General features: G+C 37.1%; 1 protein-coding gene across 1 annotated transcript in view; it reads left to right on the top strand.

The window, feature by feature from the left end:
* The first annotated feature begins 1,083 nt into the window (after positions 1 to 1,083).
* Positions 1,084 to 26,273, top strand: part of MORC1 (MORC family CW-type zinc finger 1) — a 175,100-nt gene continuing 149,910 nt past the window's right edge. The window contains exons 1-7 of the mRNA XM_036744120.1: positions 1,084 to 1,122; positions 6,930 to 7,029; positions 7,122 to 7,190; positions 12,099 to 12,189; positions 13,881 to 13,989; positions 22,863 to 23,019; positions 24,295 to 24,400. Of these exons, the coding sequence (XP_036600015.1) occupies positions 1,084 to 1,122; positions 6,930 to 7,029; positions 7,122 to 7,190; positions 12,099 to 12,189; positions 13,881 to 13,989; positions 22,863 to 23,019; positions 24,295 to 24,400 (671 nt within the window). The remainder of the gene's footprint in view (positions 1,123 to 6,929; positions 7,030 to 7,121; positions 7,191 to 12,098; positions 12,190 to 13,880; positions 13,990 to 22,862; positions 23,020 to 24,294; positions 24,401 to 26,273) is intronic.

Here is a 26,273-nt window from a genome sequence, read left to right on the forward strand (position 1 = left end):
TTTATCTACTCTGGTGGTTCTTAGCGCAGCTAGGTAGCACAAAGTTTACACTAAGTCTGGAATCAGGAAGACCTGAGTTCAAATGTGGCCTCAGATGCTTACTAGCTGTATGGCCTTAGACAAGTTACTTAACTTTGGTTTGACTCAGTTTCTGCAGTTGTAGACTGGGGATAATAATAGCACCTGTCTTGCAGAGTTATTGTGAAAATCGCATGAGATAATATTTGCATGACATTTAGCACAGTGCCTGGCACATATCAGAAAATGCTTATTTTATTTCCTTACCTTTTGCCTTCCCTTTTCTAGGCACTCTATCCACTGAATCATCTAGCTCTTTAAAACATTGTAAATGCTGGCTGTTATTATTAATAATAATAAGTCATCATCATCATCATCATATTCCACTATCATAGATTTATACTGTAGTCTACTTAAGCCCATTATAAATCTCTCCATTGCCCTTTGGATCACCTGGAAAATTGATTCTTTAGAGATTATAATATCCCAATATTTGCAGCTATAAAACAGCATTTGAAGAACATTTCTGTTGAAAATATGAGTCTTTGCATTGGGGAACAGTTTGGAAATATTAAAAGCACTATATAATTTTCCAAATGCAATTTTAGCTTGCGTTCTTCTTCCTATTTAATTCTGGCCCCAACTTAAAATCTGTTTTCAGTGTCTGTCTCAAATATATGTAATGATACTATCTCAGTAAACTGGCCATCCAAATACTTGTCACAGTCTACACAGGAGGCATTTTTCATCCATTTAGTTTTTTCTCTATTATGATCTCTCTTGAATAATCATGGTTCTCATAGAGGTTACCCTGTAATGTTCTGGGAAAATCACCACAATATCTACAAATAAGAGCTCCTAGGATACCTCCTCATCTGTGGGAAATCTCCTTGCCACTTGGATCTTGTATAAGCCATTCTCTGCAACACTGACAAACACTTTTGGCTAACTCCATCTTTTATGCCTTAAGTTAATATAGGATTGTTGTACAGAGTTATCTCTTTATCTGTATAAATATGTATATGAATTTGTATAAATTTGTATAAATCAGAAAATCTTGCGTATATGAACACGTATGACAAATTTCTTACCGGAGGAGATCTTGTAAGGCTGATATTTTTTTAAATTGCTTTTTTGGTAATTAAAAAATAAACATTAGGAGATTATATTCTTGCACCATTCAGCCAATGTAAAATGCGGTCTGCTGCAGAGATTTCCTTTGTGAATACCTGCCTATTCTTTGCCTGTATTTTTGTCAAGGTCACCTTTCATTCAGATCTATTTAATTTTAATAAATGTTTTATAAAAGATGAGAAGGTAGGTCTACGAGTCAGTAGTTATTGATGTTCCTCCAGTTACTTTGGGGCAACACTAATGTTGTCTGCGATTCTTTTTACTCTGTTACTGTCTTGTTTTCCCTGAGTTACATTCAGAACCAATCTCACACTACTTTCAAGATTGTGTCTCCTCCAGCGTGAATTAACTGTTTTTGGTCTGTTTAAACCCTCCCTCCTGATTTTGTTATCTTGAGTGTATATTAATATTCCTAAAATAGTACTTTCATCTCGTCAGTCTATGACTTGAAGACATACACATCATCTGTCAGATCAATTTTAAACTTCACTTGGTTTTTGAGACACTCCATAATCTGACTGTATCCCATTTGCCCAACTTTATTTCCTATTACTCCCCTAAATGTGTGCATTGCTCCAGAGAGGGTACGCTTTTTCCTCTTTTCTGTACATTACACGCACATTTTATTTCATTTTAAAATTTTAATATTTTATCTTTTTCCAATTACATATAAATACATTCTTAATATTCATTTTAAAAAATTTTTTGAGGTCCAAATTCTCCCCCTCCCTTCTTCCCCTTCCCCCTCATTGAGAAGGCAAGCATTTTGATATACATTATACATGTGCAGTCATGTAAAACATATTTCCATATTAGCCATGTTGCAAAACAAACCAGACCAAAAAAACAAAAAGAAAACTCCAAGGAAAATAGAGTAAAAAAAAGTATGCTTCGATCTGTATTCAGACTCCCATCAATTTTTCAATGGAAGTAAATAACATTTTTCATTATAAGTCCTTTGGGATTGTCTTAGATCATTATATTGCTGAGAACAGCTAAGTCATTCACAGTTGATCATCATACAGTATTGCTGTTACTCTGTACAGTGTTCTCCTGGTTCTGCTCATTTCACTTTGCATCAGTTCATGTAAGTCTTACCAGGTTTTTCTGAAAGCATTCTACGGATCATTTATTGCACCACAGTAGTATTCCATCACAATTATACTACAACTCGTTCAGCCAATCCCCAGTTATTGGAGATCACCTTAATTTCCAATTCTTTGCCACCACAAAAAGAGGTGCTATAAATATTGTCGTACACATAAGTCCTTTTCTTTTTTCTTTGCTCTCTTTGGCGTGCAGACTTAGTAGTAGTATTGCTGGATCAAAGGGTATGTAAGCACAGTTTTATAGTCCTTTGGACATAGTTCCAAATTACTCTTCAGAATGTTTGGATCATTTCATAACTCCACCAGCAGTGTGTTAGTGTCCTAATTTTTCTCTATCCCTTCCAACATTTGTCATTTTCCTTTTATATCATATTAGCCAATCTGATAGGTGTGAGGTGATACCTCAGAGTTGTTTTAATTTGCATTTCTCTAATCAATAGTGATTTAAAACATTTTATATATGAGTATAGATAGCTTTGATTTCTTCTCCTGGAAACTGCCTATTCATATCTTTTGACCTTTTACCAATTGGAGATGACTCATATTCTTATAAATTTGACTCAGTTCTCTATGTATTTGAGAAATGAGGCCTTTATCAGAGAAACTTGCTGTAATTCCCCTGCCCCCAGTTTCCCTGCTTTCCTTCTAATCTTGGTTGCATTGATTTTGTTTGTGCAATCCCTTTTTAATTTAATGTAATCAAAATTATCCATTTTGATTTTCCATAATCCATGTACATTTTAGCATATGCATCTTTATTTATATATTTTATTTGGATTACATATTTTTACAATTGTATAAATTATACATTCTATTTATTATATTATTATATCACAATTATAATCCTATATTAAATATATAAATAATATGAATATAATATGGTACATTATATTTATGCATAAATATAAAATATGCATATATGTATAAAATATATAATATAAATTTTATATAAATACATATTTGTATATTTTGTCTATTTTAAGGGCATGAATGGTGGAAGGAGCACTAGATTTAATTCAGAAGACCTAGGTTCAAACCCAAACTCTGGTGCTTCATAATTATGTGACATTGGACAGTCACTCAACCTCTCTATGTCTTAGTGTCCGTATCTGTGAAGTGTCAGTATTGAATTAAATGAACTAGCTCTAAACCAGGAGCTCCCATTTTTTGGTTCCCCATTTGTCTTGGCTTTTGATATATTCCTGTACCCTTAAATCAGTATAAAAGGATACTTATTGTTTTGTTTGCCATGCATATACACATAAGAAAATAAAGAAATTAATTTCACTAGGAAAATACAGTTACCAAATGTTACCTGTACCCCTTTGACAAGCTTATTTTATCTCCTTGGGGTAGGGATACTCTAGGTTGGGAACTCTTGCTCTAAACCTTGTGATCAAAGGAATATCAGGAACACTCTTCATTTCCAGACAAATCCTATTAGTCCTTCAAGGTTTAGCTCAAAGTCTACCAACTCTCTGACTATATGAAAGAAAGGCTATGAAATCTTTCTCTATGATCATTGGGTTCAAGTTGCTCTCTTCCTGAAATCCTTAATAGCATTACTTTTGAATCACTGGGTTTGAAATTTATCATAACTTGTCTTTTAATCATAGCTAACCCTTTAAATATAGACTAGGTGTGATTGTAAAGTAAGAATATTCAGTTTCAGGAGTACTCAACCAGAACATTAGTTCTATTCGACAGGAATACAGCAAGTACCTACTAAGTACAAAGGTATTGTACTGGGTGGTGGGGACAAAAAGAAACATAAAACAGAGGCTGCCTTCAGGGAGTTTGCATTCTACCAGGGTGGGAATTATTCCACTAAGGACACAAATAGGGAAATGTAAGGTAAATTTAGAAAGAAGGGAGTACTAGTAACTAAGGGGAATCAGGAAAGGCATCACATGGGATGTGGAACCTGACCTGAGCCTTGAAGGGATCTGGGGATTCTAAAAAGTGTAAGCAAGGAAAGAAATTCTGCTTTAAAGGCATGGAGGACAATATAGAAAAGCATAGGAATGGGAAATGGGAGATCAAGTTTAGAAAGCAATTGGTGTGATTGGAATATGAACTGTGGCTGGAAGTAATATGAAATATGACTGCAAAGATAAGTGGGAGCTAGGTTGTGAAACACCTTAAAATTCCAGGCTAAGGAATTTGTATTTTATTCTGGAGGTGATAGGGAGCCACTGAGGACTTTTGTGGATTGAAATGATATGGTCAAACCTGTGTGTAAGGAATATGGATTTGCACCTCTGTGGAGGATGGATTGGAAAGGGATAGACTGGAAGCAGGGAGGCCAAGTGGGCTGTTAACAACAGTCTAGGTAAGAAATGATGGTGGGCTAAATTTGGGTGTGAAAATAGGGAAAGGGCAGGGGTCAGTGTGAAAGATGCTGTCTGTGGTAAACATTTGGTTATGGGATTGAGTAAGAGAGGAGTTAAGGACTACTCCAAGGTTGCAGACCTGGATGAATATAAGGATGGGAATAATAGGGAAGTTTTGAAGAGGGATGGATTTCCCCAGGGAGGGGGTTGTGGAATATAATGGATTCATTTGCATATACTAAGTTTGAGATGTCTGTGGAAAATTCAGATACAGACCAACAGGAAATTGGTGATACAGATCTGGAGTTTAGGAAGGAGATAAGGGATGGAGAGATCCCTCACATATCACCCCATCTCTAAAAAAAAATATATATATATATGTACATATATATATGTGTGTGTATATACATATATATATATAGATGTACATATATATATATATGTGTATATGTGTGTGTGTATGTGTATGTGTGTATATATATATATATATATATACACATACATACATACACACATACCTATCTGTCTTTAAATATATCTGGAAGTCATCAGAATAGAGAAGATAATTTAACCCGTGGGAGGTAATAGCATCGTCGAGAGAGAGGTAAAGAGAGATTATTTATGTCCATCTGAGTCCAGCAAATGTTGAGGTTTATCCTCATATTATAATTGTGCTTCCATTGCTCAAGATATTTTGGAAACTATTCTTTTCAAAAAGCCTTCAGAGCTAATTGATGAACTACCAAGAAAATCAATCTCTCTCTCTCTCTCTCTCTCTCTCTCTCTCTCTCTCTCTCTCTCTTTCTCTCTCCCCTTCCTCCACCTACTTGATTGTTTCCAAAATTTGCCACCATTAAGGATATCTGAAGGAAGGCAGGGCTAGGTCAGAGGTCTATAAATGAGGAGTCCCTAATGTTGCTGCTTGGGAATAAAGGCATACTTCCTGTCGTGTACTTATTTGGATTTATGTTAAGGTATACCTAAAAAATGATTTCATATTTTACTTTATGGCTGAGGTTCTTAACTGTCTTTGTGTCATGGAGCCCTCTGGTAGTATGATAAAGCCTGTGCACCCCATCTCAAAATGTTTTTCAGTGCATAAAATAAAATACACAAGATTCTAATGGAAATGAATTATGGTTGAAATACAGTTCTCAAGATATTTTTTAAAGTCATGGGCTCTCAGTTAAAAATATCTATTTTGTGCTGACAAAAATTGCTAATATAATTGTTAATATAATGACAGAAATTGTTAATACCAAATGTACTATGAACTGCCACTCCCTTAAATGTTCTTTACTCTTAAGATATTTAGTCTTGATTAGGTTGACCTGAACCACATCCTAGGTTCACCCCCCCCCCCATCCTGAGATTTTTGCCTTGTGGGGGAATCTGGCTCAAGTTGAATCTGGGCCTTTGATGTCCCTACTCCCTTCCGTTGATATTCATGGCACTAAGGGCAAAACAGCTAGAATGAAGTGGCTTTCTCTTCTTGGATTGCCAAGGGCCACTGGGGTCTCATGACTAGGACTTGCTACCTCATACTGTCTCCTCCCTGTCTCTTCCTAAAACTATAAAAACCTTTTCTTGGGTTGCTTTGGTTGGGAAATCCACTGGACATCTTCCAGAGTGGCAGGTTTGCTACCCTGTCATCTCAGTTAAAGATGCTTTATTCCTCAACTCATGGCTTTGATTTATTTTAGGACTTGACAATACTAATCTTTCCAACAAGATGGCAGGGCCTGTGTTTTATTCTTCTGGTGTTTTTTTTTTTCCCCTAAGAGCAGAATAAGAATGAAAACTCATGTTTAAATAACAATTTCTTTACACCCACCCTATGTTGCAACTCTGGGTTGTTTTATCCCCATTTTGCAAATGAGATTTTGAAAAGTTAAGCGATTTGCCTAGGTTCACCCAGCTAGTAAGTTTTTGAAAACAGATAGAACCTGGTCCGATGGATTGTCATGCCAAGATGACTTTGTAGTAGATGGTGAATTTGAATTATGCAAGACTAGATTGGTTTTTTTTAGAACTTTTGGGTGAAATGGTGAAAGTGGAGGGAAGGTAAGCCAATGGAAAAAGGTTATGAAAGAATTAGGGCCAGAAGGACACACTTGGACAGTTGGACCCATATAGAAAGGAGCTTAAAAGGAAAGAAGGAAAGGCCTACGGACCAGGTCAAGATCAGTATCTTTTGTTCAAATGGGCCAGGGCGGCTTCAGGATCTGGCTTTTTTTTTCTACAAACAGTCTAGTTGCTGATATGTTTTAGTAACTTCTTAATGCTTTTAAAATTTCTTTTCATTTTAATTTAATTCGTTGCTTTTGTATTCTAGCTACACCCTTGTTCTCCTCCTGCTGTTTCCATAAAATCGCAGCCAAGTTCCCCAGAGCTCCATCATTGTGCCCCTGCTCTGCATTACTCCCTGCTCCCGTGTTAGGAGGAACATTAATCATACGAGCAGCATGACTTTCTAATGAACAAATTAAGCTTAATATTTATTAGTAATAGCTGCTTTCTCTTATAGTGGATAATGAAAAACTACAGGGTGGATTTATGTTGTGCTTCCTTGATGATGGATACGGAATGAGCCCTGGTAAGTTAATTATCTAGTTACCTAACTGGCTGTTACCATGAACAGTCAGAAAACCAATAAAAAAGCAAATTGAGCTCTATATGCAGAATCGGGTATTGAATGTTATTGAGGTGGGGAGTGGGGTGTGTATGGAATAGCCATAGATTTGACTTTTCAGGTTTAAGTATTTCAGCTGGCTTGAAAAATTAATTCTAGCCATCTCACCTTAAAGAGGCCAGCATTCTGATAGAAAAAAATATGAAATTTAGAAGGTACTAACTGCTATAGATATACTTTTACTTTGGCTCGAATGAAGTAGTGCCACCTAATGAATTATAAGAGCCGTTAATACCCAGCCTGATTCTAAGACTGACTCTCTGGGTACTGCTGTCACTACCCCCGGGGCTAGTTTCTAGTGCCTTTAGGTGATTTTCCCTTTTCTGCCTAACCTCCAATTAGGGGTCACCTCGCCTTGTATTTTAGTGGTTAATGTTTTTTCTTTCATGTTCAGAGGGATGATGGCTTCAGACAGATTTCCCAGCTTGCAGAGGAGTTCACTTACTTTATCTTTTCCTTATGAAAACAAACTATAATTGAAGTCCAATGGGAACCCTGAGGCATTTGGGTTCTCATCCATGGCCCTGGATCCATGACTTTGGCTGGTATAAAGCTTGGGGATATTTTTCTTGGTATATTGAATTTTTCATGGTTATTTTCTACACAAAAGGGGTGGAAACCCTCTTAAACCACGGAGCAGCATTCATCAGATATGCCCCATAGCATATGGGCCTTTCAGGGCTCTTTAAGTTCCTTGCCTTCTTTTTGTTTGTATAGTCCAGTGGCATTCATTAGCAAGTGGGAAGAATCCTATAATCCCAACCCACACATAGTATTTATGTATGGATTCATGTGCAGACTCTGGTTCTGTTGGCTTCTCCATAAAAAAGACATCTTTGGGCCCAGGGTTGTGTCAGTCAGATACTTACATCTATTAGGCCTCTCTCCTCATCTCTTCATAAATGTCTATCAACCAACCAACCAACCAGCCAACAAGAATTTATTAAGCACCTGTTCTGTGTCAGATACTGGGCTAGGAATGGGGGGGGTGGAATATACAAAAAAGAAAATAATCCCTTTTCTCAAAGAGGGTGCCAGAATTTAAAGCCACATATGGTCATTGTGATATAATGATGCACAGAGCACTGATACAAGAGACAGAAACTTCCTCTGCTTAGTTACCTCTGTGACCTAGGGACTTGAATGGGCCTCAGTGAATAGTTAGGAATAGATGATCTATGAGGTCCTTTCCCTCTGTGGATCCTCAGTCTCAGGGCTTGAAACACTATCAGAATGTGCCAATTTTCACCAGCTTCAGAACCCACACTTTTCATTTTCTCACAGTATGGGTACAAACACACTCTCTCTGGGGTGGGGAACCTGCAGCCTCAAGGCCCCATGTGGCCTTCTAGGTCCTTGGGTGTGGCCTTTTGACTGAGTCCAAGTTTTACAAAGCAAATCCTTTTATTAAGGGAATTTGTTCTGCGAAGTTTGGATTCAGTCAAAGGGCTGCACTTGAGGACCTAGAGGGCCACACTCCACCCCAGACTCTAAATCCTCCAAAAATGTCAGGCTCTGTATTAGGCATCACCCTAGCGGTGCAGTGCCTAGAGCATTGGGCTTGAAGTCAGGAACACCTGAGTTCAAATGTAGCCTTAGACACTTGGTACATCTTTGACTCTGGGATGTCACTTTAACCTCAGTTTCCTCATCTATAAAATAGGGACAAAGATGAATTTGACTTCTCAGAGTTGTTGTGAAGATCAAATGAGATATTATTTGTAAAGTGCTTTAGAGATCTTAAAGTGCTATATAAATAATAGCTTATATCATTTCATATATATCATCATATATAATATACATAATATCATATATATATATATACATATATATATATATATATATAAAATATAGTTCTCACAAATACATGCTGCCCTATAGTCATATACCATACCCATTCTCCTTAGGATTAAATTTTGCTTCCAAAGGGACCTTAGGGTAAGGTATACCAGTCCCCTCATTCATTTCATAGAGAAGGAAACTGAAGCTGTCAGGGGTTATTTGCTCACGTTCACACAGTAGGAAGTAGCAGGGCCAGGAATAGAAATTTGGTCCTTCCTCCCCAAGTTCAGCACTCTTCCAATGACACCATTTTGCCTCCTTTTGTGTGTTACAAACTTCATTCAGCCTGCAGTACACATACCCAAGGGCTAGATCTTGTTGCCAACATGCGTCAGCACTGGCATCAAAAGCATTTTAATGCTCTCCAAATTGCCTAGGAGTATATTTAATGATTGGGGACAGCTGTGTCTAAGTGGTCTTCTTACGCACTTGTGTGCTTTTCCTTGGGATTCTCAACCTTAAAATCATCATCCATATCTCGTTAGGCTGATAGGAAGATTCAAGAAGAATTATTCTTTGGTGTGAAGGAACAGAGAGTTAAAAACCAACCAACCATGTATTTATTGAGCACTTACTATGGGCCAGGCACGGTGCCAGCTGCTGAGGATACAAGTACAAAGGAATGATTCCCAACTCATGAGGAGCCTACATTGGGGGCATAACCAATACATATATAAATATATGCAGCATGAATGTAAAATAAATATATATGAAGTGTTTAAATTTAACATAGCTTGGGAGGAAAGGTGTTCGCAGTTGGGAGAACAGAGAAGGCTTCATGCAGAAGATGTTGCTGAACATGGCTGATATGGAAATATGTTTTGCATGACTTCGCATGTATAATAGATATTGCTTGTCTTCTCAATAGGTGGGAGAGGGGCTGGAAGGAGGAAGAGAATTTAAAACTCAAAATTTTTAAAGTGGATGTCAAAAAAAGAATGCTGAGTGAAAAAAAATCTCATAAATATTTGTTTTCGCTAGATAGATATTTAGATAAGGCATTTATTAAGTATTTAACTCCGTGCCAGATACTCCTAGTGAGTGATGAGAACATTTTTATTAATTTGAAAATGAATGGCAGTTTGTTTACATGATATGCTGGGAGAAACAGTTTTGAAAAGAGAAAGGAAGAATCTTTATATTGTTTCATTATAAAAATGTTTAAGAAGAAAATTAAATGAATACAAAGCAGTTTTAAGATACTGAAATCTTAAGAAACAAACTCATTCTTTATTTGATCCTAAAAATGAATACCCACAATAGTAGAACAATCTAGGACTGAAGAAAATACTGTTTTCTAACATCAAAAATGAAATCGTAGGTTGGTGGGAGAGTTTGCCAGATCAGAGAAAATAGTTGATGAACCTGATTTAGATCAGATCTTGAGTGGTTAGAAAGGACATGGTTTAGTAACACAATAAATACATTTATTAAACACTTACTGTGACAGAGCATTACGCTCGGTACTAGAAGAGATACCAAATTTAGATGAGATAGGATTCTTGATCTCACAGAGCTTATAGTTAAGCATGGGAGTTCTTATATTTTTGTGTGTGTCAGAGACCCCTTGTTGCACTTTGGGGAAGTCTGTGGACTCCTCAAAATAACGTTTTTAAATGCATACGTTAGATTAGAATAGAAACCAGTTATATTGAAATCGTTATTAAAATTTTAAAATAAAAACAGCAAATGTATTATTAGCAATATTATTAAAATATTTTTTAAAAACCCATGAACCCTTGGTTAGTAGATACTGGTATTTTGTAAGTCTCACAATCTAATATAAACTCCTTAAGAACAGGGATGTCTCTGTTTTTTTCCTTGTTATATAGTAAATTCTTAAATGCTTTTTGATTGATTGATTGTACATCAGGCATGAACACACATGCCTTTCTTTGTATCTCCAACTGATGCCCAGTGCATAATTCTCAACGTCATTGTCTTCTTGTTCAGTCATGTCTGACTCTTCATGACTCCATTTGGGGTTTTCTTGGCAAAGTTACTAGAGTGGTTTGCCATTTCCTTCTCCAGCTCATTTGTGCAGATGAGGAAACTGAGGCACCAAGGTCGCACAGCTAGTAAGTGTCTGAGGCCAGATTTGAACTCACAAAGATCAGTCCTCCGGACTCTAGGCTCAGCATTCTATCTGCTGTGCCACCTGGCTGCTCCACTTAATAAATTCTTGTTGGCTTTCAAACTGGCACATCCCCAAGAAGTTTCAGAGGCTCTGGTTATATGGACAATTGATTATATATTCAGTTGACAGGCACGAATACCTGGCAACTCCTAAATGATAAACTCCATGAGAGCGTGACCTGTGTCTTAGGTAATTTATATCTCTCTTAGGGCCTAGCATAATATATAGCAGGTATTTAATAAATGTGAATTAAATCAGTTGAATAATACATATCCTGCTGGGCACTTCTGAGTTACAAGGTATCTCTAACTTAAGTGAAATCCGATTTATAAAGTTTATAAGTTAAGTTTAAAGTTTATAAGTAAATAAGGAGGTCTCTAGTGAACCCACTGAATCCCATGGTCTCTGTGGAGGCAGTCCTCCAGATGTATTCAGGGTAAACTTTTGGGAGTTCTAGTCTGCCCTAGGGGTGGGGATAGGTCTTAAAGAAAATGCAGTGAACCAGGTAGATGGGAATCAGAGTCATTTCTGGGAGATCTGAAGCTAGCGTACTCCTCTTGATGTCCCCCAGCCAGGAGTAGGATTGAGTTATAAGGTCAGCAATCCATCCATCCATCATAGTGCGTAACCCACGTCTGGGATGGCTACAGAGGCACTCAGGTTTATCCAGTGTGCTGGGGATTTTGTGAGGCTCTGAATTATGTGGTGGCACCAAGATTCAAGGTAGTATCAAATGACTCAAACTCTTTCACTGTGTCAGGGTGTTATTAGTCTGAGGTAACTCTGACCCGGGGAGGAAATCTAACATCCTTCAAAATCCATGTCTGTTACAGAGGAAGCTTCAAATGTCATTTTCTTTGGAATGTCTAAGAAGCGGGTAGCTGCTTCAAGGTTCATTGGACATTATGGCAATGGTCTTAAAAGGTAATAATTTCTTCCCCCTGCATCTCTTAGTACTGTGCCTTGCCGATGACTGAGAATGATGTCTACTTTAAAAGGCATCAGAAATGAAGGTGTTGTATAAACAAAAAATAGGAATTAAAAAATAGAATACAGAATGGGAATAAATAGCTGTTTTGGTTAAAGGAACACCTTTGGGTAAGCCTGGAAGGGTTCTGGCAGAGTCCCAACTTGTGTCTTTGCAATATTTCTCACTGTTATGATATTATGTCGATTTTACCTCTAACGTCTTTCTTACCTCTATAACATCTTTATTATTTGTTGTATCCTCTTTTCCCGCTGCCACCTCTCAAGCACAAGCCCTCATTGCCACTCTCAATTCTTAATGGGTCTCCATAATAATAATTAAAATTTATATAGTATCTCCTGTGTAACAGATACTATTCTAAGAGCTTTAACAAATATTATCTTATTTGATCTCTGCTTTTGCTCTTTCCCTTCTACAATCCACCTTTTATCACACTGCCTAACCGATGTTCTATATACATAGATCTAGCTATGCCACTGTTTTGCTGAAAAAATCTTCTGGCTCCCTACATCCTGTTGAGTTGTTAAAATTCCTTTGTGTAGCTTTCAAGCCCCTCCATTACTTGAAGTTGCCCTACCTTTCCATTCTTGTATTACTTATCTTATGTACTTTATACTTCAGCAAACTGTACTGTTCTCTCTGATGGCTATATATGTCCTGTGCTTATCTGTCTCCATTCTTTGGTTTCTATGTTTCCCACTGCCTGAATTGTCCTCCCTTCCCCGCTTTTGCCTAGTGTTAAGTTCCTACCTATCCTACGCCGATGCCACCTCCTACATGAAAGCTGCCCCTACTTCTGGTATTGACTTTCCCATTCAGGTATCACAACTGTACTGCAATTTTCACACAGAGTTGTCTATTATAGATATCTTAGCTTCCTAGGCAGTAAGCTCCGTGAGGATGCTCTGTCTCATCTAAATTTTATGCCTTTCCCAGCACCTAGAACACAAGAGTCACATAAATAATTTTTGTCGAGTCAAAATTATACCTCAAAAATTGTAGGGATTCTTCAGAGATGTCCTTTGACAGTCACCCAGTACATAATGATTTATTTGCAGTTTGTTGGCATTTCTATATTCTACTAATCCTCGGAGTAAAAGTCAGACAGTGTCTCATATGGGGTCATCAGCTTGTAAGTTCTTTTAGTGAAAGCATGAGATAGTAGATTGTAAGCTCCTTGAGGACCAGAACTTTGCCTTATTTTATCTTGGTCTCTCTAGCCCCTAGATTATAACGTGCTTTATAATAAGTGTTTGTTGAATAGGATTGCATAAAGCCTACATTACAGGTTTTAGATTGGCAAAGGAGCAAATATTTTTGCTCTGTACCTAGCTTACGGATTGGGATCCTTACCTCTACCATCTTTCAAATGCATACTATTCATCATAAGGAGAACCAGGTCCCTCTTGTTATCATTTTGGATGGATGCATACAAATCCATCCTTCTTCCTGGATAAACCATTTAAAACTCCTATTAGTAGCATTCTCTTATCTGCAAAGTAAAGCATATTAATTAGAATGTCAAGTTCCCTATCAGACTTAACCTAAGATTATCACAGAATGTTTGAGCTGGGAGGGGCTGATGCTAAGCCATCCATGTGATAACATATTCTTTGCTTCATTGCAGTGGATCCATGAGGATAGGGAAAGACTTCATCCTTTTTACCAAGAAAGAAGAGACGATGACCTGCATTTTTTTATCTCAGACTTTTTGTGAAAGTGAAGGTCTCAGCGAGGTACAATTTTAGTTTATTTCTTCGGTTCCCGTGGTAACTGTGGGGTTCACTTTCCCCTTGGAGGCATTCTTGCTAATTAATGAATCCAGATCTGAGAGATAGTGCTGGAGAGCTGGAAAAGGGCTAAGTAGTTTTTTTTTTTAATTTGTTTGTTTTAAAGGATTTGGAATTGCTAATCAGTTTTCTGATCTTTTCTTTCACTGATCTCCGAACTATACAATACTTTGTATTTTTCATATGAACTTAAAATGTTATATTTTTTGTAAAAGTTCTTTGTATACATACCTGAGTGTAGGACCATGACATGTTTATATTTGTGCCTCTTTTGGTTCCTAACACAGAGTTTTGTATTTGTTGAAATTGAATTATGTATCTGCAATATATGTTCCAGGGACCGCAGGGACAGAGCAGTTAACTTAAAAAAAAAAGAAGATCCAGATAGAACAAAACATTACTTTAAGGCTCTCCCACACAGTCTATCTCCTGTTCATGTATCAGAATTATATAGAATACATGGGCTCGTTGACCTACATCTGGAAAGAACCTTAGAGGCCATACTTCAGTCCCCCTCATTTTACAGATGAGGAAATTGGTCAGGAAGGTTAAGTGCTCAAAGTCACCCAGGCACTAACTGTCATTAGGGAAACTTGAACCCAGGTCCTCTGATTCCATAGACAGTGCTCTTTCCACTGTAAGATAACTCGAAAGATAAAACAACAGAAATATTATCTGATTATTAATTCAGTTAATTAAATCAATTAATAAAAAGCAGGACACAGGGAGATGCTAGCTACTGTTATTTCCTAGTATCATGGAAGGTGTCTAACACTTGGCTCAGGTTGAAGAGAAGGATTCCCTGTAGATGATGAAGCCTTCCAGATGCTCCTGTTTACAGATAACATTGGGCTTATTGCCCTAAACTTCAGATCACCGTAGAATCTCCTAAATAAGATACCTAATTTCTCTAGAGTTTGCCTTAACAAAGTGGGTTTAACGATAGTTTTGTGTAAGTCAGAGCTTCTTAAACTTTTTCCACTCGAGACCCCTTCAGTACTTCTTAAACCCACATGGAGCCAAGACCCACAGTTTAAGAAGTGCTAGTCTAACCAACCTGTGGAGATTATTCCTCTGTGTGTGTGTGTGTGTGTGTGTGTGTGTGTGTGTGTGTGTGTGAGAGAGAGAGAGACAGAGAGAGAGAGAGAGAGAGAGAGAGAGAGACAGAGAGACAGAAAGACAGAGAGAATGTATTTCAGAAGGATATTTCAGTGAAAAAAAATGGATGGGAGAGGAATGAAAAGTGTGGGACAAAGGTAATTCCAAGATATGCTTCTATAGTTGATAAAATGGAAGTTTAAGTTAAAGAAATGAGTTATTACTATGAATAGTTGCGTGTCAAGTTTGGTTTGATAATGGGATTTATAAGAATATTTATATTTTAGTAAAATGATTGAAGAAAAGACAAACCTAACAAATATAGAGCGTAATGTAAAGGGACTGAATGTCCAAGCAGAAATCTGGAAGAAAAAGGAATAGTATATTTGTCTCCACTATAGAGAGGAATATTTCAATCTGATGGAAGAAATTGTTAAGAGAACATCAGTGGTTTTGTGTATACAGAGATAAAAGGGGTTTTGCACAACAAAAAGCATTATCTTCAAAAGGGAAAGCAAGGAAATAGAATGGCAGAAATTATTTGCAGGAACCATATAAGATAAAGGACTAACATTCAGAATCTATAAGAAATTGATACATATCTATAATTCTGATGCATTCTTCTCAGTAGTGCAATTGTCCAGAGATACGAATGGATAATTTTCAAAGGAAAAAATACAAACTTTTAATAGACACGTAAAAGATGCTCAAATTCCTAGTAACCAGAGCAGTGTAAATCAGTACAACCTTAAAATATACTTCCTTACACCCACTAGAATGGGAAAAATAGATCCTTCCAGACGATAGGATTTAATATTGTCAGGAGTACAATGAAATAGGCACTCTGATATATTGTTAGTGGGGCTTTTAGACAGATGCAAACTTTTTGGACAGCAATACAGGAGTGTACAGTGAATCACAAAACTAATTATTCCTTTTGACCCAATGACTCCATTAATAGGACTCTATCCAAAAAATATAATACAAAGGATCTGTACAAAATATTTATAGCTACAGTTATTTATAGTTATACTTATTTGCAATAGCTAAATAACTGCAAACAACCTACATGTTCAACAATGGAAGAATGAATAAATTATCACATTAATATAGCAGAATATTACTGTGCCATAAAAATTATAATTATGAATGTAAGGAAAAATTTTTGAAAAGATATGGAAAAGAAAAGCAAGATCAGCAGAACCTAAACTACCTACATTTCACATAATTGTATATATACATTTACATACATATATATGTATTTATACATACGCATGTATATATGTATGTATGTATGTATATGTGTGGAATTATCTCTAGTCATGGCTCCAGAGGAGAAAGTGAGGCTGGTGACTTTGCATAGCCCTCCCTCACTTAAATACAATTCATTTGTAAGTAATGGCATCACCTTCCTGATGTCATGGTCCTCTTCTAGAACAAAGGATGAGAGAGAGAGAGAGTGAGAGAGTGTCAGTGTAAGAGTCTAGCCTCAGATACTAAGAAAGTGACAGTGAACAATCATTTCTACTTTGTTGTCTGTTAATTTGTTTAGTTCTTTTCTTTTAAATGCTAAATTTTATATAATTTTTTTCTTTTTAAAAGTATCATTTAAAAGTATCATTTTCACATTACTTTCATTTCCAAATATGTGTTTTCTCCCTTACTTACTACAAAAATAGAGAAAAATAGCAGTTGAATAAAATTATCTGACCCAATAACCCAAATTGATAGGTGCAAATTTTCAGTCCCCTGCAAAGGTGAGGGATGGGAGGGAGGGAAGCTTTTTCCTATCTCTTCTTTTTGGACAAGCTCGGTCGTTAAGGTGACTCCATGTTTGATTTCAGGTTGTGTGGTCATTGTGTATATTATTTTCCTGGCTCTGTTTATGTCATTTTGCATCACTTCATGTATATTTTCTCATGCTTCTCTGTTCTTTATGGTCATTGTTTCTTATGATGTTATAATAATCTATTATACTCATATATCATGAATGAATGAATGAATGAATGAGTGAATTGAATTATATGATTATTTGGCTATTTATCTTTGTTGATCTTTGTTGATTATGTTTATAATAAATATTAAATTTAAAAACATTGCCGGTGATGATCAGCAATTTCATCAGCCACTTTTTTTAGGGGTCAATTGGAGTTAAGTGACTTGCCCAAGGTCACACGGCTAAGTAAGTGTGTCAAGGGTCTGAGGTCAGATTTGAACTCAGGTCCTCTTGACTCCAGGGCTAGTGCTCTACTCACTGTGCCACCTAGCTGCAGGTGCTTCTTTCAGAACCTGGGGATAGAGGTGATTTGGTGACTTGAACTCATGGGGCAGCTTGGTGCTCTCTTGTCATCTTCCTACTTCTGTTGAATTTCATCTCTCTATTAGCCATATTTGTTCTTTTCTTTCCAGGCCAGAGTTTATTCCCTTGACAGAGAAAACACATACAAAATACAAGTGGAACAGTTTTGCCTTTTCTCTATTTTCTTTTATCCCCTAAGCAGGGATTCTCTCTCTTCCTTAATCCTTCTCTTTTCGCCAATATAGTTTTATTTGAAACAAACAAATAAAGAAACAAACAGCAACAAAAACCTTTTTTTGTTTCCCAGCTCAGTTCATCCAAGTTTTAAGGTTGCTGACAGTGTTCTAACGGGATCATGTCATTCCTTGTTCCTGCTTCCATCTTCCGTATGAGTCATGAGTTTGCTGTGCATCCACGTCAGTCTCTTAGGCAGCTCCTCATCCTTCCTCTTTGTGGCTTTACAATATCATTCTTTAGAGCTCGCCATCTATCTTGAGCGGAATTCCCTTATAGAATTTTGGGCCATTGTATCCTACCTTACTCATTTGTTCCCTGTGCACTGTGCTGTCCCAAAATCTAGGATTTGTCAGTCAATCAATGATTATTTATTAAGCACCTACTATATGCCAGACACTTTGCTAAGCATTAGAGAGATAAAGATAAAAGCCAGTCCCAGCTCTCAAGGAACTCATAGTCTAATATATGTCACACAGTGTCCAGCTTTGCTATCCTCTATCACAGACCTCTAAGATAGAGCTGTCAGTTTCCCCAGAGATTACTGGCATTTCTTCCTTAGCAACCATTTCCTCTTTTTTGTTAGCCTACCTCTGACATATACTAGCTTTGTGACCCTAGGTAACAGACTTAATCAACCTCTTCATGTTCTAAGCAACCCTCTAAAACCATCATTTGAAAAGAAGATGCCAACCCCCATCAGGGGGAGTTTTCTCCTTCAGGATTTTGCTAGACCATTGAAATCACAGGTCCAATAACTATCCCTGTCTTTTTTCTTGGTGAGATTCAGTCTTGTACAGCAGTTCCCTTGTTGCTTCCTCAGTTATTTTGACAGATGAAATTATCATTAAAGCAAGCCAAGACATTTTTCTGTAGTCTTCATTTTTTCCTTGTCTCTCACATGAAAGGGTTTAGATGTGATGACATCCACAAGCTTGGTGGCGTCATGGTTAGACCTTGAGTCTACGAGTCAATGAATTAAAACCCTACTTCAGAAATTTACTAGCTTTGTCATCCTGAGCAAACCAATTAACCTGTCTGTGCCTCAGTTTCCTCCTCTGTAAAATGAGGGAGTTGGACTCAATGACCTCTAAGATCCCATTCATTTCTAAATCTATGATACTATGATTCTCTCAGATTCTTTCCAACTATAGTTCTGTGAACTATAATCATTATTCCTTGGAACTTAAGTAACTGCTTGAAGATCTAGCCTCCTTTCTCTTTAAGGAGTCTTGTTTCTGTTAATCCATTTTAAACATTCAGTGTTTCTCCTTCCCTTTTCCCTCTGTTTAATGTTAATGTTATTTCAACCTCCTGACACAGGTCAGGAGTCCTGTCTGCCTCTTCAGAATCCTCTTATTTCTTTGTTTCTCCATTGAAGTTCTTTGTGTGTGTGTGTGTGTGTGTGTGTGTGTGTGTGTGTGTGTGTGTGTGTGTTTAGACACACTTCATTCTTGCCAATAATTTGAAAAGTAAAGAGGAGATAGACTAGGATAATCTCAAGGGCAATAAATAAGGCTAAATTTTGAACCCCTGTCTTTTGATTCCAAATCCATTGTTTTCTTCCCGTATCATCACGTTGACTCAGCATAGGCTGCAATGCTCAGTAGCCACTCATGGTTAGTCTTCAATCCTTACTCTCATTTGATTCAACTTCGCATGGGCTATGGCATATCCCAGAACCAGGAAAAAAGTGACTGGGGTGGCTGGCCCTTGTCCTTTGCAGGTTTAATTGAGAAGGTTCTCTTTCTCCTTTAAATGCTAAACAGGATGGCATTCTGCCCTTTCTGAAAAATCATTCTCCTCATTAAGAAAAAAACAGCAAAGTAAGAATAGAGTAGTTGTATCTATCATCTCATTTTCCTTTTTCCTTCCTCAATAGAATTATTTCTATTTGTATTTCAAAATAACTTGTCATCATATTTTAGGACAATATTCTTCCAATCCTTTTTCTGAAGCCTTCAAAATCTGCTCTTCCTCCAATGAGGTGAGGCTTCTGTCTATGCCCAGCTTTCTTTTCTTTCTATATCACCGATTCTAGGTTTGAGTGATCATTTTTCTCCCCGGGTTCCTATCATTTCTACTTCAGAAACCAATTTTTATTTGTTCTAGAATAGCAGTAAACCTAGTTACTTGCTGTCCTTTTAAAAAAAATTACATTTTTTCCAGTTAACAAGCATTCATTTTCTTTCTCTGTCCCACATCTTCTCTTCCCCGCCTCCATCTCCCCCTCCCCCACAAAATCCTTGTAAGAAATATGCATAGTCAAGCACAACTGGGTCATAAGAAATAAAACCACCAAGACTTGCTCTTTCTTTTGATGAATGAAATGATCAATAAGGCAAGCCAAGAATTTATCCCATTCCCTGCTTTGGGCTGAGAGAGTGCTCTAGCAGATGCCAAAATAATTGGACTATATCCTGCCCCTGCGCCACATTTGTGATATTTTTCCTGAGCTCCTTACCTAGTTCTTTCTTCTATTCAGATGGTCTCTATTACACATCAGTCAGTCAATCTGTTTCTCTTTCCATTCATTCTCCTCCAAATGCCCTCTATCATGTTTTATTCTTTGGGTCCCTGAATTCTCTTCCATGAGGAGTGTACCTGGCTCACAATCTTCTTCTTTACTCCAACTCTTCCCCTTGTACTAGGGGATTCCAACATACATGCTGATACTTCTTGAAACACCCTGGTCTCCCAGGCCCTCAATCTCTTCAACTCCCATGACCTACTTCTTTATTCCCCCTAGCCACATATAAGGATGGTCATGTCCCTTGATCTTGTCATCACTCACAAATATTCTGTTTTCATAACCAAAAGCTCTAAAATTCCTTTACCCGTAATAATGTTTTATTTTCATCTCTCCCTATGTCTTAACCTTCTTAAATTAATTCATCATCTTTACAGTGATCTCCATTCCCTCCATTCCTCAGGACTCTTCCTGGACCATCCACAATTGCTCTAACTTGACTTTCCTTCTCAATCTTGACTATATACACCATCCTCTTCTCTCACATGGCTTGTATTCTTGGCCTGTCGGTGCTCAAAGTTCAACTTTGGATTACCCCAACATCCACCTCTATCTGTTTCTATTCATGTTCTGCTAAATGAGATTGGAGGAAAATGTATAACTGAGCTGGATCCACTACAAATACACGCATACACACACACACACACATATATACATATATACACACACACACATATATGTATACACATGCACACACACACACTTATATGTATATACACACACATATGTGAAATCTCAACAGGGCCTTCATCATAGCAATGCAGTTTATTGCTCCCTAAATGATTCTCTATTCTACTAACCATAGAGGTTCTTCCAGATCTTTTCTTCTCTCCTAAAACTTCCCAAACCATTCACTTCTTTACCTCTTTCAGATGAGGACCTCACCTTATACTTTAATGAAAAAATGAGTTTTCTCTTTTCTCCTTTTCTGTATCTGAAAGCTATTTGACATCACTCCCCTCCATTTTTTCTTCCTCTACTCCATGAAGAAGTGACCCTTCTCTTCACAAAGGCCACCACTGCTATATGTACCCTTGATCCCATCTCTTCATGTTTTTTCCTTCAGAATCCCCCAGTAGTCTTGTCTAATCTTCAGTCTCTTTTCTGCTGGTTCAATCACTGCGATCTAAAAACATGCTCATGTCTCTCTTTATCCTTAAAAAATCCTTATTAGACTCTTCTACCTCAAGCCATCATCCTAATATCCTCCTGAGTCTTTCATCCCCTTCTCACCTAAATTAATGAAAAAAATCATCTGTACTCAGTATTTCCACTTTAAGACTCAACTAAAATCCCATCTTTTACTAGAGAAACCTTCTTCAATACCTCTTAATTCTAGTCCTCTGTTAATTTGTTCCTATTTATCTTGTATATAGATTGCTTTGTATATGTTTGTTTGTGTATTGTCTCCCCCATTCATGATAAGCTCCTTGAGGGCAGGGACTGTCTTTTGCCTCTTTTTGTATCCCTAGCACAGTGCCTGGCACATAGTAGGTGCTTAATAAATGTTTATTGATTAACTTCCTCTCCTCTCACTTTGTAACCTGTCTTCCAGCCTCATAAAACAACTGAAATTACACTATCAGAAGTGACCCATTATTAGTTAACTGCCAAATTCAATAGCCTTTCCTGATCCTCGGCTTGCAAGTAACCTCCTCACAAAAATTATTTTGTGTTTATTTTCATATAGTTGCCTGTGTTTATGTTTTCTTCTGTGATAGGATGTAAGCTCCCTCAGGGCAGGGACTTTTAATTTTTTAAAAAATATGTCCCTAGCACCTTGTACCATAACTGGCAGTAGAAGGTGTTCCATGAATGCTTTCTGATTGAGGGATATCTTGTTAATTAGCAATGTATACTTACTGAACCTTTTATCTGCTTTTTTTTATAATGTATAACAGTGGTCTCAAACTCAAATAGAAATGGGTACCATTAAATCTGTGGGCCACAAATCAACATTATCTATGTTCTATCACATCTTTATTTATTTCATTAAATATTTCCCAATTACATTTTAATCTGGTTCCGGTAGGCTGCATCTGATGTGTGCCATTGCAGAGCTACATTCTATTTGTGAGAACATCCCAATTTGTCTCATCACTTTGGAGTTTTTATTTCATTCTATCTATTACCAATCCTTTTTGGATATCCAGGCTGTGAAGATATGGCATGGTGAATAGAGTGTTGGACTTGGTGTTAAGAAAGACTGGGTTCAATTCCTGCCTCTACAACTTAATACTTATATGACCGTAGACAAGTCGTTTGAGCTTTAATTTCTTCATCTGCAAAATGATAATAATTACACTTGTTCCTACTTTACAACATTTTTTGATAAGCTCAAATGAGATATCTAGGAAATGCTCTGCAAACTTTAAGCTCTGAATAAATGTGAGCTGTTATTTTTGCTGGCTGTCCTTGGATTTTTTTTTGTTTCTTCTGTGCATTGTTGGGCCCCTCTACTACTAATTTTCTAATAACACTGTCCTTAAAAAGCACAGTATGGAGTTAAAAAATATTGATGTTCCTAGGTTGCTTGGATTTAGGGTTATCTAGAGTTTACCAGATTAGGATCAGATAAGGATAATTATACCTTTTTATTTCAAATATTAATATTATAGGTCCTCATTATCTTGTATGTGTGTATATGTTTCTTTGCAGGTAGTAGTTCCCATACCATCGTGGTCTTCAAGAACCAAAGAATCCATCACAGACCCCAAGAAATTCTCCGAGGAACTGTCTATAATTTACAAATATTCTCCCTTTAAAACAGAGGTTGAATTAATGCAGCAGTTTGACAAGATCTATAGAAAATCTGGTAAGACCATCAGATCACTGAGTGTCTGACACAGCAGACGCTATAAAAAATACTCATATATTCAAAGTATATATCAGTCATACTTTGAAATCTCCCATGGGGTAGCATTCAGTTTATCTATATGGCTTGTGTATTAAGAAAATATATAAACAGCATAGTTTATTAGAGTGCCAGGCTCAGAGTCAAGAAAATCTGGTGTGGAGTCCTATTTCTAATGCTCAGCGTACTGGCCTATTGGTATTGGGCAAGTCTCTTAATCTCTAGGTGCCCCAGGTAACTGTTTGACCTGCTTATGTAGTAGAGCTGATGCTGACCAGCATTGGGAGAAGGAGTTATGTTGGGAGTTCCCTACGGTGTGAAGAATATAGCTGACAATTCTCCTGAGTGCAGCACATCAAAATAAACTTGTGAAGTATTTAACAAAATAAATACCAATATAATATAACATAACATAATATAGCATAACATAATTAATATAACACAATATAATATAACATAATATAATATAACATAACATAATATAACAATATAATATAATATAAATTATGTTAATGTGTAGTTTTATAAGTCAATATGAAGGGAGAGGGGGAGAGCGGGGGAGAGAGAGAGAGAGAGAGAGAGAGAGATATATAGAGAGATAGTGAGAGAGGTAGAGAGAGAAAATAAGGGGGAGAGAGAGAGGGAGAGACAGGCAGACACAGAGAGAACGACATGGAGAGGGAAAGAGAGAGACAGAAAGGGAGAGGGAGAGGGGGCAAGTGTGCAGTGAGAGAGCCCAAATTCCACCCCTCCACTTTTTTCCTACTTCTCTCTTTTCTGTAAAATTTGCTCTTGAGCTGTATTTCGCTATGTTAGCCTCTTCCTGTCAATCTTCATTTCAATAAACAAAGACCTCTTAGTTTCTGTTTACTATATTTGATGTGACTGAGGAAGTGTGGGCTATTTCATAAAAGTTTTGTATAAATATGATATTTCATTAATGTAATATATTACAATTAGTAATTGTAATATAATAACATAATTATATATGTATTTGTATTACTATCTAATAATAACATTGTCTCAATACTATTTTTATAGAAAAGAACTCACCATAGTGTCTTTATTGGACTTCTCTGTGGTGGATGGGGGAGGATTTAAAAAGACCTAGTTATAAAGCTAGCCCTGTAACATGTTGGTTTGGTTTTGTTTTTAATTTTTGAGAATAGCATGATAGTGAAGGTCTCAGGTATTTAAAACAGAGATTGAAAACCTAAACCTCTGATATTCTCCCAGGTACTTTGGTGGTTATATACAACTTGAAATTAATGATCAGTGGGGAACCGGAACTGGACGTTAAAACCAACAAAGAAGATATTCTGATAGCTGGGGTTCTTGAAGAGTAAGTAATGTTGAAAGTGTCTCCTGTAGATAGACTGATACCTTTAATTAAGCAAACATGTATAAAGTGTCTTTTGTGTACATAGCACTTTGCTAGGTTCTGAGAGACATTAAAAGTTTAGATAAGATGTGGTACCAGTGTTTATGAAGTTTGTAGCCCATGAGAGGGAACTGTCACATAGACCAATAATTTTAATAAAAAATGATAAATACATAATGCAAACAAAGTATTTTGTGAGATCTGAACGAAGAGAAAAGCCCACAACAAGGTGAATGATGGAAGGCTACCTGGAAAAATTGGCATTTGAGTTGGGTTTTGTTTTCTCTATCCAAGAAATAAATAGCAGGGACCCTTAGAGACAGCATGGCACAGTGGAAGCGGGTACTGGATTTGGAGTCAGAAAAATCCAGGTTCAAATCTCACCTTGGACATGTATTGAGTGTGACTCTTGGCAAGTCAGAAAACCTCTTTGTGCCTCAGTTTCCTTATCAGTAAAATGAAGGGGTTGGACTCAAGGGAATTTGTTCTAGATTTATTCTGTTTGACTCCAGAAAGCAGAACCAAGAGGCCAATGGAGATTTGATACCAGGGTATAGTTTCCTAACAGAGCTGTCCAGAAATAAGCATGGGCTGCCCTAAGAGAGAGTAGCTTCTCCCTTTTTGGAAGACTTCAAGCCAAGGCGAGATGACCCCTTGTCAGATATGTTACCTGTCAGATATGTTACAGTGAGTTGGATTCATTGGCTGCTGAGGACCTGTCTAATGATCACATTCTGTGAAAGACTGTTGGTTTTGGTGATTAGAAGATCATTTGTGATTTTCAGCAATGAAGCTTCAAAGAGGAGACAGGATAGAAACTAGATCAAAAGGGTTAAGGATGGCAGAGACAACATCAATAGCTTATATTCTTTACAAAGTTTGGTCGTGAAAGAAGACAGAGTTGAAACCTAAAGTAAATGAGACAATGAGAGAATAACTGACTTCTCTAAATGTGTTCAAATGATCCACCCTAGGGGAAATATCTCCCATGCAATTTATAGTATTTGCAAAGATGGTTGCAGGGGCAATTCCATGTTCCTTGAGGGATCGTATTAAATTGGAGAAGTGGCAGAGGATAGGAGATGGGCCAAGGTTCCAATTTTGTAATGGAAACAAGGGGAATTTCGCATACTATAGGCTATTAAGCTTGATATTAATTCATGGAAAAGTCATAGTAGAGATTATTAAGTGAATTTTTGAAATGAATCAGTGGCCACTAAGAGCCAGCATGGATTCACTAAAACCACACACCTATTTCGCTTTTTTGGAAGGGTTAATTGGGAAATGCCACAAACATATTAAGCATTATTGGATTTCAGGGAGTCCTTTGATAAACCTTTTTACTATCTCCTCATGGACAAGATGGGGAGAGTCTGACTTGCAGTTATTGCAGTCAGGGAGATCAGCAACTAATTAAATGACTAGATCCTAAGAGTTTCCTATTGAATTTGGAAGAACATCGGTTCCAAACCTTGTCTTGTCTCCTCATGCCACCTCTGTCACCTCCAGTTCCTCCTTGGCAGAATTTTAACAAATTCTGGCCTTTAAATTACCTTTATCCCTCACTCCAGCGTAAGAGGAAGAGTTGGTCCTCCTTGAAAACACTAACTCCTCCTCTCATGCTCTTGATGCCCTTCTTGTTTCTTATCCTCTGGGAGATTATTGCTTAATTCTCCTTAATTTTCAATCTAAATTCCTCTTCCTCTCCTTCTTGACTGCAAACATGCCCAGAATTCTCCCTTCCTTTATAACCTAGTTTCATAGCCAGACTCGTGAACAAATATGTCTACTCTCGATGTTCTTAATTTCTCACCTCCCACTCACTTGTCAACCT

This window comes from Trichosurus vulpecula, chromosome 2 (genome assembly GCF_011100635.1).
Source record: "Trichosurus vulpecula isolate mTriVul1 chromosome 2, mTriVul1.pri, whole genome shotgun sequence".
Lineage (NCBI taxonomy): Eukaryota > Metazoa > Chordata > Mammalia > Diprotodontia > Phalangeridae > Trichosurus > Trichosurus vulpecula.